Here is a 16,934-nt window from a genome sequence, read left to right on the forward strand (position 1 = left end):
ATTGAGTTTTTCTATTCAGCTTTCAACAGAAATCAAGGAAATCAATAGTATTGCCAGGAAAAATTAGCTTCCTAAGGAATGGTGTAAGCAGGACAGGTGCAAAAAAGATGTCAGAATCTTACTTTACAACTGCCAAAAACCAATGCAAAAAAAAAAAAAAAGAAATAAAAATTAAAATTATATATATATATATATATATATATATATATATATATATATATATATATATATATATATATATATATATATATATATATATATATAAAAAGAAATTACAAGAAGTTACGGCAATCTGACTCCAGTTCCTCAGTGACAGAGACTTAGCTCCTTTCGGACCGAGCACTTCTTGCACTGGACCACACAACACCAGTGGAAACGACACAGACAGTTCTCCTCCAAATCCACAGTTTCTTCGCGGTAGCCACGCTGGCAACAGAGCAGATCGCAGCCACTGATGTCCATGGCGGTGCTGTTGCACATGCGCCCCCGCGTCCCCAGTGAACCCGTTTTACGATTCGCCACACAGAAATCGGGCGACTCGTCCGAGTAGATCAGATCCTGCCTGTCCGGGGGCTTGATGTTCTGGCCTACGGGGATCAGGGTCTTGCCGTCGTTGCCGCCCATCACTTTGGAGGCCCCGTTAAATCTTTCCAGAAGGCGGTCGCCCACCTCACGAAAATGAGGCATCTTTTTCCAGCAAGTGCGTAACGTGCAAGAGCCGGACAGTCCATGGCACTTACACTCTGTCCGCATGTAGAGTTTCACTGCCTTGGGAGGGGACGGGGGCAAACAGGTGGAAAAAAGACAAAGAATATTAGTCAAACAGGGGTAAAGAAACCCATCCTTAAAGACCCTAAAAATGATTGAGAGATTAGTTTCTACATTATACACATTTGAAGCTAATTGCTGAAAATGTGCCAAGCCTGAGAACTACGGAGTACTGAATTGTGGCGCTTTAGGGCTCTAATTTCGTAGACAGCACATCTGTGGTGGGGCACGAATGCCGGCGGATTGTGATTTTCATACAAGTGCAAGGTTCGCTGTGCATGTTTGCCAATTTGGCAGACAAGTCTGCACCAAGCTGGGCGTTCCAGCTCAGCTACGGTGTGTCCTTGGAGATGCACCAGGTGGAGTGACAATTTGGTGGGAGAAAGTCAGTCTAAACGCCAGCTCAGACCATGTCCAAATACAGGTGCAAGGTACACCACCGGTCTATCGCAATTTTGGTGAATTCGACTGGTTTGACATATTTAAGTCGCCAGCACTTATCACCAGCTCATTCTGTATTTAATAAGGGTACCGACTCGTATTGTCTGTTGCCACACCGACCAAGAACAGTGAGAATGCTCCACTGACACATGGATCGCTGGGATTATGCATCATCCTCTTTCTTACAGAGATGTCTGTCTATATATATATATACATCCATCCATCCATTTTCTGAGCCGCTTCTCCTCACTAGGGTCGCGGGCGTGCTGGAGCCTATCCCAGCTGTCATCGGGCAGGAGGCGGGGTATACCCTGAACTGGTTGCCAGGCAATCGCAGGGCACATACAAACAAACAACCATTCGCACTCACATTCACACCTACGGGCAATTTAGAGTCACCAATTAATGCATGTTTTTGGGATGTGGGAGGAAACCGGAGTGCCCGGAGAAAACCCACGCAGGCACGGGGAGAACATGCAAACTCCACACAGGCGGGGCCAGGGATTGAACCCGGGTCCTCAGAACTGTGAGGTTGATATATATATATATATATATATATATATATATATATATATATTATTATTATAATTTGGCAGGGTTGTTCACAACATTCTTCTCTGGTGTGTAACATTTAGAAGACGTTTATTTTCACTTTACAGGGATTTTAAATAAAATGCTTCTGACATATGGTCACTGCTATGAGGAGATTAGATAAATACAAGATAACTAGCTCGATATCTAGATAGATAGATATCTAGATAGATAGATAGATAGATAGATAGATAGATAGATAGATAGATAACATAAAAGCAGATGCTATTTAGAAGGAATTTAACTCTCTAACCCGCCCTCGCCCTTCATTTCGCCTCTGGCCTTCCTACATCTAACAAGCCTTGACAACAGATCATTCACTTATACTGCACATAATTAACCCATCACACACACACACACACACACACACACACACACACACACACACACACACATACACACATACTTTCAAAATGCCTCTGCACACATGCATGAATGCACATAAACAGACATTTACACGCATCATAGCACGCTTATTTCACAACCTCCAGGCGCTTGAGTGTCTTACGTTCAAAATGGTTTGTTCGCTAATGCTACATTTGGAAAATATCCCAAAATCCACGCCTGTTCTTCACTACCTGTCTGTGACCTCGGTTGCAGTCAGCTGTAATTATGTCCTTTGCTTGTATCGTTGCTACAAAGTGTGTGTACCCAAAAGTGCACTGAAAATTAAAAGGTTGATGTCAGTCTCGAGATGTTAAAAGCCGCACTTTAAATCAACACCATTAACCGATCTAAAAGGTTGCTACTTCATACCCGGTCTTTAAGAAGGATTATGACTTGCCCGGTCCATAATTCACGTGGTGTTGGTACAGGCGACAAACAGGAACTTTGGGGCGTCTACACGAGCTGTGGAAACGTTAGAGGCTACCTGCCTTGGAGGCTTGAAAACAAAATGTGTGGCACGCTCTTGTTTTTGTGTTTCAGAAACCTGAGTCTTGTTAGAATATCGGTTTACAGCACTACACGAACATGGCCGGGGGCGATCTGTTTCTCCTTTGAATGTTTGCGGAATGATGGAACATTCCACAGGACAAGCAGTGCCTTGGGAGTTAATCTCTTGAAAAATACTGTGAAATATTAAATCTGCACAGCAGCGTGAGTATTTAAATGAAGTGTATCAGGTACACCTATATACTGTAATAATACAGTATCTAATACCCAAGAACTGTATACAAAATTGGGCCGTTTAAGGGCGACGCAGCCAAACTTGACTGAACGGTGTGTGGTGTTTGGCAGCTAGTTTTCATGAGTGGCTAACTGTTAGCCACTAGTTTTGCTTCGATTAAAAATTTTAATCACAGGTGAATGGAATCGCAACATCGCATATGTAATGGCCATTCAAAAATGCCATGTCGTATCCAGAGGTGGGTAGTAACGCATTACATTTACTCCGTTACATTTACTCAAGTAACATTTTCCATAAACTGCACTTGTCAGAGTACTTTAAATGCACCGTACTTTTTAGTTTTACTTGAGTAGCTATGTGAAGAATGATCGATACTTTTACTCCATTACAATGATTGACTTGCCGTTCGCTAGTTGTATTTATTCATTCTTGCGTGCGCGCGTCTATTTTTAGACTCCATCTTCGACTTCCGCATAGGGTGCCCGTTGCGCCAATCAAACAGGATCACTAATGTCGTTTAACTCCAATTCACCAATCAGACGACACAAGGCAGTCACATGACCGTGCACGTGGCCTTCGCAAGCCAATCAAAATGACTAATTTTGGGGAAACAAAAAAAACAGCCGCGCGACTATTTATTTTGCAGACTCCAAAAAACAACAGCTTTGTCATGCAGCTCTTAAATTGTGACAGCCCAAACTTGGATATTTCAGCCCGCTTCTAACTTGAGAAACGTTGCCGATGTTTCTATTGTTGTTTTGGCAGTGGATATGACAAAATTAGCACTATCACTGTGGTGTCGTACACACACACACAATAAATAAGTCTGTCCAGCAAAAAGCTTCTTCATGAAGTAATTTAAGCGAATAACATCAATAATGTTTCTCGAGGGCCCGATGTGTGTGTTTTTGGGCAGTTAAAAATTCAAATGGTCGACTCCCATATATATATATATTTATTTTATTTTATTTTATTTGATGTTCATGCTCCGATTAAAATAAATAAATAAATCAGAAATTACTCACAAGTTACTCTTTCTTAATCTTACTCAAGTAAATATTTGGATGACTACTTTTTACTTTTACTTGAGTCATATTATTCTAAAGTAACATTACTCTTGAGTACAATATTTGGCTACTCTACCCACCTCCGGTCGTATCGCATGAGCTATTGCTACCGAAATACATTTTTCTGGAGAGAAAGCGAGATTCAGCTGGCTGCAAGCATTGCCAAGATGTACCAAAAATGTAGAATACAGGTGATATAAAGAGTTAAAATGTAAAAATCTCAATTTTTGTGAATTTGGTAAAATTATTGCTTTTATTTTCAGGTTTCCAGGTTAAAGCTAATAATTTTCCATCCATCCATTTTCTGAGCCGCTCATCCTCACAAGGGTCGTGGGTGTGCTGGAGCCTATCGCAGCTGTCATCGGGCAGGAGGCGGGGTACACCCCGAACTGGTTGCCAGCCAATCGCAGGGCACATACGAACAAACAACCAGTCGCACTCACATTCACACCTACGGGCAATTTAGAGTCTTCAATCAACCTACCACGCATGTTTTTGGAATGTGGGAGGAAAACGGAGTGCCTGGAGGAAACCCACACAGGCACGGGGAGAACATGCAAACTCCACACAGGCGAGGCTGGGGATTGAACCCTGGTCCTCAGAACTGTGAAGCAGACGCTGTAACCAGTGGTCACCGTGCCACCGCTAATAATTTTTATTTAGGGTATTCCAAGGTGATATAATGTAAGCTATTAGGAAACCCATCTAACTTGACTGGAGACTAGTGGCGACCTAATGGCGACATGAGTCTCCACTGGTTGTGGAGACGTCTCTGACGTCTCCTGGAGACTAGCCAGGGTGCCAAGGAGTCACGGTGAAATGGAACGAATGTTTGATTTTATTGGGGACCCTTTGGGGACTCCTCTATATGTTAACTATAGAGAAAAAGCTTAATGTACCTTATGTCACAGAACTGCAATCAATTGTCCCCAGAATTTATGTGGACATCTCTACTTATGCTCACTTCAACCTCTACAAATATCATACCGATCGCCCCAATATTTTTTAATTTTTTAGGGGACGTTAAGCGCTTTCCTCATATGCTCACTATTTAGAATATACTGTACTGTATATAGCCCTATATCAGCGACTTCCGGGTGAATTGGTTGTCACCTTGTCTAGAGACATCTCTCAGACATCTTTCTAGTGAGAGTGCAAGCGATATTTTGGTCTCCCGGGAACCAGAGTCTCTGCGGCTGATAAACCTCGGCAGTCTCTGTGACTTCTCCGCCAGTGCGATAGGCCCTCAAGAGGCTAATTTGGAAGACAATATAACTCTTAGGTGGCACGGTGGACGATTGGTTAAAGCATCTGCCTCACAGTTCAATCCCTGGCCCCGCCTGTGTGGAGTTTGCATGTTCTCCCCGTGCCTGGGTGGGTTTTCTCCCGGCACTCTGGTTTCCTCCCACGTATTGGATGCCATTTGTTTGTGTACTGTATCTGTACAGGTGTATTATATATTGAAGCATTTTTACCAGTCGCCCAGCTTCATTGTTGTGCAGATCAATTAACGTCCTGATATCGCTCTTGCCTCGTCTCCTCTTGGCATCCATGAACTGTTTGGACTTCTCATAACCAAACTCCACGTCGTCTCCGCAGCCGCCCCACTCCCACTTGACTCCGTCACCAGAGGAGGACGACAGAGGTTTCGGGGGGGCTCTGTTCCTGGTGGCCTCGCAGCCACACTGCAGCAGGTCTCCCATACTGCACGCCTGCGTCACCCCGTGGGTCACACCGGCTGCCGTGATGGCGTAGACAAACGCCGTCTCTCGGATATCTGAAACGCAGACGAGAGGGAGGTTCATTCGGTTCAACCTGCACAAATAGTCACCAGAATGCATAAGTAAAGTTCTGATATGATTACTATAATTTTGATATTGCTCTTGTATTAATTAGTACATTTAAAGCAATAGCCAGTTATCTACAAGACAGTTAACTCACTGACTTGCCAGCCATTTTAAAAGCAGAGTTCCTCATATTGCCAGCCGTTTTAGAGCATTTGGACTGCTCTTTAAGACCTACAGAATATTGTGTTCTGCCACAATATAATGAATTATTTACAGTTAAACAACTATGAAACACGCTGTGATCCACAGGAGTTCCTAACCCATTTTGGGGGGTCCTCAACACCCCTAAATTGAATCCCAGCACCCCTAAAACTTTCTACTGTATATCCTTTTCAAACAAGAAAAGTGTATACCCAACTTACAACTAGCTGTGAGCGATGCTGACTCATATGAGGGTGCGTTAGGGACAGTTAGGTTGAGCTCTCACACTTACTATTCAAATGCACACTACTGAAAGGCTCTCATACACAATACTGAAATGTTTTCGCTCATAAACACTTGTCAAATGCTCTCAAAAATGCTTTTGAAATTCTCTCAAAATTGAAAGGCTCTCATACACACGACTGAATGTGTTGCTCTCATAAACAATACTCAAACGCATTACACGCACTTATCAAATGCTCTTTGAAGCACTTGTCAAACGTTCTAAAACCCACTTGTCAAACTCTTAAACGCACCTGTCAAACACTCTTATACACACTACTCCTTCTTACGCTCTTATACACACTTTTATATGCAATAGTCAAACACTTTTGTAGGCACTACTCAAACGCTTTTATATGCCCTTGTCAAATACGCTTATCCGCACTTGTCAAATGCATAATAATACTAATATAACTATGCTAATATAAATAGCATTCATACACACATATAAACCACGTTCAAACACTCAAACAGTGTCAGACAGTGTGTCCACATCCAGGTGAAATAAGCATGACTAATCAAATGTGAAATGCAATCATCAAATTTACTGAAATCCTTTCACACATCAATCTGAAATGCATTCATACACACTCCTGGAAAAGATTTTCCTGATGATTTTTTTTCAGAGATTTATTTCATTCTAAGATAGATAGATAGATAGATAGATAGATAGATAGATAGATAGATAGATAGATAGATAGATAGATAGATAGATAGATAGATAGATAGATAGATAGATAGATAGATAGATAGATAGATCAATATAATCCTTTTAATCTAAAATTCAGCAGCATAGAGGGGTAGTGGTGAGCACTTGGGTCCTGGGTTCAAATCTTGGTTGAGCCCTTTCTGTGTGGGGTTTGCATGTTTAGTTCAATGAAGACTAAATTGACCATGGATGTGAATGTGATGTGAATGGTCATTTGTCCATATCTGCCCTGCGATTGGCTGCCAACCAATCAATGGGTGTACCTCACCTCTCGCCCAAAGTCAGTTGGGATAAGCTCCAGATCACCTTATCAAGGACAATCACAATAAAAATGGATGGATGGATGGATGGATGGATGTACAACCTTTCCAATATACTGTCACACCTGTCTGGCCATCAGTCTAGTCACTCTACTGTACATGCACAAGGATCAAAGAAACTTTCACACAATCATTACTACATTCTCAAACAACATTTGGATTTGCAGTGCTGAGAGGATATTACACACATACACACACACTCAGTTTTCAGACCACAGCTGCTGGTTTATTTCTGGTTCAGAGCTATACTGTCAAGGCTACAGGCAAGTCCGTCGACAACTGCAAATTGCCGTGTGTCCTCAGCCCCATTGCCATCATCAACACACTTTTATCTGTACTCATTTCTCTTGACGTGAAGAGCTGGGAAAGAATCCGACAACTGGCCTTATGCGATTTCAATTTGAAGTTTCATTCACCATTGGTGGAATATTCTCTTTTTGACCGTTTCCTCACAGGAGTCTGAGCCTGGGCTTGTAATGTCTTCCGAACTATACCCACAGTATGTGCTGAGAATAGAGTTGTTCGATCCCGCTTTTTTTTTCATACCGATACCAGTATAAGTATTCACTCATGAGTACTCACCGATACCGAGTACTGATACCACTTGTACTTTTGATACATAAAATTGCAGATTATTGTAAACAAAGACCTTTTTCTTTCTTTCTTTCTGACTGTTGTGCTCTCATCAGCGGTTAGGTTACCTAGTCAGTTAAACACAGAGTTCAAGAAATCCAGTTGAAGCCCGACCACAGTGTGAGAGTTGAACACAAAATATTCCAAAATATAGGTACATACAAGTAGAAAAAAGATTAGTACAGCACTCTGTATAATAGACACAGGTAAGTAAACGAGCTATGTATAATAGACACAGGTAAGTAAACTAGCTATGTTGATTGTACTGCATTCAACGTGAAAAATATACCTTATTAAGTCACTGAATAACAAAAACATTCTCTTATTCTCAGTTGATGAAAGCAAATGTGTAAATGTATGCATGAAATACCGTAATGCAGAAATTCATCATACGACCCAAATTGAGTTGGCAAATTAATATATACATTCCAGAAGCAAAAACACTAATAATGCATTCCAAGCATGAATGTTGACATTTACACTTACACACATGGAGCCTTAATGCTCGTATGAGAGGAGGGAGAAAGATGCAATTCACACAGAAAATGTTCTGTCAGCCATGCATGTCAGTATCGGTGTCTGGTATTGGCAGCCTTCACAAGTACCCGATACATTGAAATAAGGCTGATATCGGCCCGATATCACTCGTCCATCCTTTGCTGAGAATGAAGCGCTACAGACAATATTAATATTATGAGATATTATGATCAATTTTCTTGTGTCTTAACGACACCTTTATTTCAGGCAAGAAAGCAAAATTAGCAATTTTTTCAACCACCGATTTCCACAAATTCCAACTTTTTCACGGCCAACTGCTGAATTTGCTGATATGGCAAAAATTCCCTGTGCGTTGCTCCTTGTCTAAGAAAAGCAACAATGCCAAACGAACATCATTCCTCTCGTTACGCGGATCATGTCAACACTTGTTCATGAAACATTGTGTCTCATCAAACCCTCATTCAGTCATCTTGTTATCATTCCCCTTAAATTGTTCAGATAAGTGATGGAAGAACTGGCCTGAGTTCTGGATGGCCCTTTCGTCTTTGTTTACCCAAGAGGAGATTAAAATAGCATTATTCATGCGAATGGGCCTGGTCTGTATCAGATTAAGGGAGCTATTATAAAACTGGCCAAATCTTTTGCGTGATGCACTTGTCATTTACTTGCTACGCAATGACCATGCAGTTATTAAAAAGGAAATAACTGTCATGTTTTAGTCACAATTCTGACTCTCATTCTCATTCCCATTTCATGTTGTCATCGTCAAAGCTATTTTGGATAACTGTTAAATTAGGATAGTGATTACATTAGGATAAGCGTTATGTTTGGGTAATGGCAACTTTTAGAATTTTAACATTTGTCCTACAATCGATATGACGGTTGTGGTCTCCCCCATGGTACCCTAATCAAACATGCCAAGATAAATTTTACAGCTAATGTTATCATTCATGCAGATTGGTTAATTAAGGCCCTAAGGGTCTATTTACACCACTTAGTAAAGATGGGATGATCAAGAGGATCCCTGTTTAACGCAGACCTACCAAAAAAATGACAAATATTGAAATATTCATACTATAAACAAACAGTGCAACACTTTTGTTTTCAGAGGAGGAAATAAAAATAAGCAACTGAAATAATGTGGTTGCACAAGTGTGCACACTGTCAGTGCCTCTGATTAACCCCAAATAAAGTTCAGCTGTTCCAGTGGGCTTCTCATGACATGACATGATTTTTTTTTGCTTTCTGGTAGAAGTCCAAGGTTTTGTGCTAACGATGACTGCTATTTGGAATTGTTCATAATTTCTTCCACCTTGCCTAAGGCCCGAGTTCCCGCTGAAGAGAACCAGCCCCAAAACATGATGCAGCCACCACCATGCTTGACTGTAGGCATGCTGTTCTTTTGGTGATGAGCAGTTTAAACATGCCTTTTGGAATTGTAGCCAAAAGGTTCAGCCTTGGTTTTATCAGAACATATCACATTTGCCAACATGTTTTGGAGATTTTGTGAATTAGAAACAGTTCGAAATAGTAATCAGTGTTACCACAAAAGCTTCAGAAAGCAAGGCCCACTAGAACATCTGAAATTTATTTGGGGTAAATCAGATGCAGTTAGTAGCAGGTATATTTAAAATTTAAAAAGTGTGGATAATAATAAATAATAATGTATAACATCTGCACATTCGTGTACAATCCTATTTTATCTGCTCCAACCCTGACTCACTGCAATTTTTACAAGAACAATAAATGTCTGTAATCTGACTTCTGAAAATATCTGCAAACAAATACCTAAGACAATGAGTGCAATAAACGAGCCGTCAAAAATACAAGCCAAGTGTCCGAGGTACAGTAGACTGTTTAGCCCCTTTTTTCACTACTGGTCTCATCAATGTTGTACTTGTTGAAGCGTTTCCCTCGTAAAATCAAATATGGGATACGATTTATAGTAGTAACAAATGCATTATCAGCAAACACAGTCTTGAGTTATGGAGTTTAAAGACTTTCACCTTTGACCACCAAAATATTAGCTGTTCATCAAGTGGACATTATTAAAAGAAGAACTTCCCTGAAGGCGTTGGGCTACGCATGCAGCGAGAAAGATGGACAGCCAGAAAACATTTCCTCGAGCCATGCCTGTCTCCACCGCTGAGGTGTGAAAAGTTCTCGAAAACAATTTCTCAATACTGGCTCAGCATCAAATCTTGCACTTTGCACCAAACATACCTTATGGAATTAAGGCCAAAAAGTTTGGTTTCATCAGACCATAACACATTTCCCTACATGCATTTTAGAGATTTTAAATGTGTGTTTTTGTTTTTGTCAGAAAAGGCTTCCATCTTGTCTCCACAGTCCTGACATATGGAAAAGTCAGGAGATTGTTGTCATATGTACTAAAGAGCCAGAAATTCATACAGCCCCTTCAATGTTGCTGTCGGCCTCTTGGAAGCCTCCCTTCTTCTCGTCTTTTCATCAATTTTGAAGAAATGTCCAATTTTCCTTGATGTCGCTCGTGTACCATATTGGTGATGACTGTCTTCACTGTTTTCAATTGTTTATTTAATGTCTTGGAAATACTTTTGAAATGGTGCCAGGTGTCTGCTAGCTCCCATTTAGCATGAGTTTGGATGTGATTGGTTAATTTTGAACACAGCCACATCCCCAATTTTCTCATTCACTGGCGTGGACATTTATATTTGTCAACTGGAATCCAACCGTTTAATGCCACCAATGTATATCTTCGTCAAGTTTGTTTTTAAATGGGCAGGGGTGGAAGGGGTGTCTGTGAAATTCATGTTTGTATACCACTGTAATGTCTAAAAGAAGATGGTGCTATTGCAGATCAGCACAGCTTTTGAAAAGAAGATAAAAGGTTAGGGGGTGAATCTCAGCTTGTCATGTCGTTTATGAGGGACCGAAATGTCAAGACGTTGGAAGTCAAACATATAGGCACCTCTCACTGGAACGGAATAAATATTTGTGTGGCATAAACAGAGTATTTGTCGCGGTTGGTAGTAGAAAGTGTGTGTCACGATTATGAGAAAAGATTATGCCGTTCAGTTGTGCAGGTTATATATAATTTAAAAATGTAATGAAAACTAACCATTGAAATTCAGACATTGCTTTTGAATTGTGGCTCAAGTGAATTATTTTTAAAAAACAAAGTCGTGAAACAGGCCTGGACAAAAATTATGGTAATGAAGAAGACCTACTGAGAGGTGCAGAAGTCTCATTGAAAGTTACATAAAACATTTGATTGCAGTGATAGCCTCAAAAGGTTATGCAACAAAATATTAAGTGTACTATTGTTTTTTTGCAGGCCTGTTTCATGAGTTTGTTTTTAAAATATTTCTGTTGAACCACAATTCAAAAGCAACGTCTGATTCCCATTGGTTAATTTTCATTTCATTTTTATTATTATTCCTTTTGACAGATTCAAGTTATTTCAACGACCGCTGTGGGTTTTTCTTTCATTAAGAGAGGGGTACCAACAATTTGTCCGTGTTATGTCGCAGACATTGACACAAATAAATCCCAGCATGTGGGGGTTATTGAGAAGTGATATCCGTTACTGCAACACACACACACACACACACACACACACACACATCAGCAACAATTCCAGCCACATGTGACGACAATAGCTGGACATTGTCTACTGAATTTGAGGCATGAAAATTCCTGTTCATCTTTCACTTGCTATAAAACACCTGTTGCTTAATGTACTAATTCAAAATATGTTTACGTCATTTGCACTTGTTGTACAATCATACAATATACAGTATATATTAGTGGACAATAGTTACGTAAATAGCTACAGTACTCATTTGCTAATTACTATTTGTCACTACCTCGACCTTATACACTTTCCAAAATGTGTTTAACCCCCCCCCTCTCCCCGACAAAAAAATAAAATAAAAATTGTTATATATATATATATATATATATATATATATATATATGGTAGGAAGCATTTATGTTATTTCACTTACGAACCCAATATTGTCCCACAACATCGCTACAGTTATGTTATGTACATTAGAAGCATTTGGGGTAAGAATGTATTCAGAAATTGTGTAACATTGCAGTAAGAATCTGAATGTGAACAACAACACTGTTGCTCCCCTTCTGAATGTGTAAATTTGCGAACAAAAGTGACACTTATTAACAAACACAATATGACATATCTAGCTTGTGGACTGACAGTGTGTGCGTTCGATAGATTTTGAGAATGGGTGTGTGCGTGTGTGTGTGTGTGTGTGTGTGCGTGCGCGCGCACGAGTCTGCAGCCAAATTCAGTGACTTTTATGTCTAAAAGCTGGAAGCGGATGAGTGTGCAGTCACCACCATCTTTCCTGCCAACTCCATATCTCATGATTCTGAGAATGGGATTCATTAGGAATGGTAACACACACACACACACACAAAATGGGTGGCGTGCAATGAGACCGGCACACGCCAGTACGTTGTGATATCAATACCAGCTGTGCACCGCGCAACGCAGCGAATACAGAAACTTCATATGTGTATACATTTGCAAAGCATTGTTTTAGTTAAGACTTTGAACCATCACATATGGTTACATACTGGACAGGATGATGCGAGCATGATGTGATGCGTGGTGAGGGTGTAATGATGTCACATTGAAACGCAGGCAAAACATCACAGTGTCGGTTCAAAGAATCTGGTGTGCGTTTGCGTGTCTGTGTGTTATCAAAGGTTATCTGACGTCATTGCGACGTGCCGTTAGCTACCTAGCTGAATCTTGTCTGGATGCCACAACTGACGGAACAGCTTGATTTAAATTCCCAAGTGAGAAGGTGACACCCCCCACCCCCCACCGGCCGAGAGGATCCTCATAAGCCTGTTAGCTCGCAAGTTAGCAGGCGGCTAGCACCTCGAGTCCGGTGGGCTCTATTTCAGCCACTGGAGGCTTTAAGCGGATATATTTACTCGGCTCAAACATATAGTTATGTATAGGCATAAGAAAGTTACTAGAGGAAGTAGCATCCATTTGTTTTTCAGGTCGTAGTAGTGGCATTTGATTGACAGTTGACATTTCAGCGGGGGCGTGGTTTCAGCAGATTCGGCGAACTCGCCCACAGCATTCGCGAGTGGAGACGCCGTTTGATTTTTTTTTTTATTTAGCATTCTGAAGCCTCATTTTACCTGTATATACTTTTTTAAAAATCTTTGAAATTGGGTAGGGTTGTTAACAACACTACTCGTTGGTGTGTCAAATTTACAGTTTTCACTTTAGAGAGTAGATCATCGCCATGCAGCTGAACAGGACAGGTTTAAACAAAATAAATAATTAAAGTAGATTTTGCATGTAACTGTATTTCATTTCCGTATTTATTTTTCAGATGATTTTTTTCCTTTGACTGTCCACATTTGAAAAGAGATACATGTGCTTTCTGGGTTTTACTTTGTCAAAATAGGTTTGTTCCTTTTTTGAGCCTCTGCCGATGACTACATGATGAAAAAAAAAGAGAAAAGAAAAAAGATGTAAACAGAGAGCGGTTAAGTCAACTGTGGTTGAGATCTTGATTGATTAATATCTTGGTGACTTACAGCAAAAAAAAAAAAAAAAAAAAGATGAGATATTTCTCATCTGTGAGAGATTGTTTTTGGATGTTTTCGGCTATGAGAATGAGTTGTTGTGAATGCCTTATGTCTCGAGTCAGTCTACAAACCATTAAATCTGAGAAAACACATACAGTAATGAGGAAGGTGCATTTTTTTCCAGTTGTTATCATTAGCTATGTTTTTTGTTATGTTGTTTTGTCTTGCTCATGCAGGACATGTTGTCAGTTCTGTCTTGATTATCCTATCAGAATTGAGCTTGTTGCAAAGCTGTGTCCAGTGTTTTCTTTCCTTCTCAGTACGAGAACTATGCAAGTTAAAGTCACTATAAAGTAAAAATAGATGTGTCTTGTAAATTTGACACACCACCAAGAAGAGTGTTGTTAACAACCCTGCCAAATGTTAATCATTTCAAAAAATTGTCAAGTATGTAAGAGTGCGGGTGTGGGACCGGGTTTCAGTCCGTCAGTGCTGTTTCCCGGTCTCGACGCCCTGCCTGCTCCCTACGATTTTAATGCATTACACACTCTCACCCCCTTCTTTTAATGCACTACATACACCTATCTCTGGAGAGCATCAGGTTTTGGGTGGGGGGTTGGCTGTGGGGCAGCAGTGCCCGGCAGCCTCCACCCCCCTAACCCCAACCCCTCCCCCCACCCTCATGGGCCACACCAGATTTTAATGCACCACACCACTCTAGGGCCACTCTTGGGCCGATGGACATGTCAGTTCAGCCCTGATTATCCTGTCAGAATTTAGCTTGCAGCAAAGCTGTGTCCAGTGTTTTTTCCCCCCCCCTTCTCAGTACGAGAACTATGCAAGTTAAAGTCCCTATAAAGTAAAAATAGATTTCATTAAATTGTAAATTTAACACACCACAGAGAAGGGTGTTGTTAACAACCCAAATTTGAATAATTAAAAGAAATTGTCAAGTACATAAAAGGAGACGTCATTCGTTTTTATCAATTATCTTCAAACACGTATAATGTAATTAGAAACAAATCTCTGAATTGACTTTACAGGGTTGTTAATAAAGGAGGGAAACGATATTTGTGTACAGAAAAGGTTTTGTTTTTGTTGTGTCAAGTTATAAAAATGGCTATCGTATATAACTGACACTAATTTTGACTTTTTACTTTTGCGCTCAAGTACATTTCAGTTTGAACTGGAGTTGATCCAGTTCTTCTACTTTTACTGTATCAGACGTTTTTTTGTACTTCTACTACTTGTACTTCTACTTAAGTACAGAGTACTTTTGCCACCTCTTCTAATATTAGTCAAACAATGACCGTTATTTTGTCTCCTTTATCAGCAAATCATCCCAAGCGTAACAATAAAGCGCTCGGTTGTCAGAGCTTGTTGTGCTCCGTGGAAGCTATCAAAAAGTTGGAAGATACAAAGTGCCTTGTTTCATATTTTCCTTGGAGACATGAATTCCAAACAAATTCTCTGCCACAGCGGGTGTCTGGGCCTGTCTACGTCTGCTTCTAATTCCACAGGGCCCTTCTGCGGGAATTAGCGCATATTCTTTCAATCTTCTGACTTTTAGGCAATGGTACCGGGAGGTCTGGGATGTCAAAACATGAATTACGGAGGCTGACATAATACAAATGTGTTAACTGCATTTTTCTTTGCTTTGGAGAATTATTTGGTGACACGTAATGGGTGGCAGACTCACATCATCCACCAAAATAGATAGGACTTACTGAAAGTGCATTTATCCAATTTGGCGATCCATTTGTATTGTTTCAAGAAAGACATGCCCAATTTTATTGGATAGGTCTTTGGGTTAATAGTGTGTGGAAATTGCGGTGGCTTACGTTAGCCTCAGGTAGGCAAAATGTATTCGTCATACTCGCAATGATTTTTGCTTTTCCAACTCTGTTTGATTTATTTCCCGAAAACAGCTGCACCTAATATATTTCTGATGAAAGTAATTGATGACAAATTAAACTTTTCCCAAGCGACAGGCAAATGTCGATACCTACCGCACGCATCTCAATCATGCCAAAATCAAATAATATCAACATGGGAAACGCATTTCTCTCTCTCTCTCTCTCTCTCTCTCTCTCTCTCTCTCGCTCTCTCTCTCTCTCTCTCTCTCTCTCTCTCTCCGAGCAGATGTTTTTCCAACATGATATATCGCCTGAATCATATTTTCTTATTGTGTTGTATGGGCTGATGTAAGTGTAATGTGTGACACTAAAATGTTTTCACAGTCCTTGATCAACACATACTGTTTGAGTATAAAATGTATATTTTCTGTGTATTTTGGTACTGGATCATTATAACTTTGACATTTTAGAGTTTTTTTTCAACAAAATATGTTTTGTTCCTTTTTTTGGGGGGGTGGGGGGCGTAATCCATGCCACATCTCAACTGCATTACTGTACTTTACTTTGGAGTCAGCGAGTTCGCCCTCAAAGAACTGCAGTTGGTTCAAAATGCTGCCGCTCACCTCTTAACCGGAACACCTACGAGGGAGTATAAACAATAACTCATATTCTAGCGTCCATCAAGTTCATTTTAAGACCCTTTTATTTGTCTTCAAATCTCTAAATGGTTTCACCCCGGATGACCTCGCCAAAAGGCTCCATCCCTATGCCTATGCCTGGAACGACGTCTCAGGGCACATCAAACAAGCACCACTGAGCCGTCATGGATGATCCGTATTTTGTTACGGAAATCACTGAACACTGACTCGTTCTGCCCGTATCTCTGAATCCTCTCGATATTGAAGACAAAAAGCTAAATCTAGCACCCAACATTAACGCCGCTGTGTTGGGCTACTGAGACGGGTTAATAATGCTGGTAATCATGACGAGCGTTCAAGGAATTGCTTTCTGAAAGGATTCAGACGTTTCGATGTCCGCTGTTCACATATTGATGGATAAAATATGTCTGATCTACCCAACATGTCCGCGG

At 40.5% G+C, this 16,934-nt stretch overlaps 1 protein-coding gene across 1 annotated transcript in view; it reads right to left on the bottom strand.

Moving 5' to 3' along the window:
* Positions 1-291: 291 nt before the first annotated feature.
* The window catches only part of wnt6b (wingless-type MMTV integration site family, member 6b), a 43,862-nt gene continuing 27,219 nt past the window's right edge, over positions 292-16,934 (bottom strand). The window contains exons 3-4 of the mRNA XM_061691698.1: positions 5,472-5,773; positions 292-768 (exon numbers count right to left, since the gene is read on the bottom strand). Coding sequence (XP_061547682.1) covers positions 307-768; positions 5,472-5,773 — 764 coding nt within the window. The 3' untranslated portion in view covers positions 292-306. The remainder of the gene's footprint in view (positions 769-5,471; positions 5,774-16,934) is intronic.

This window comes from Phycodurus eques, chromosome 12 (genome assembly GCF_024500275.1).
Source record: "Phycodurus eques isolate BA_2022a chromosome 12, UOR_Pequ_1.1, whole genome shotgun sequence".
NCBI lineage: Eukaryota > Metazoa > Chordata > Actinopteri > Syngnathiformes > Syngnathidae > Phycodurus > Phycodurus eques.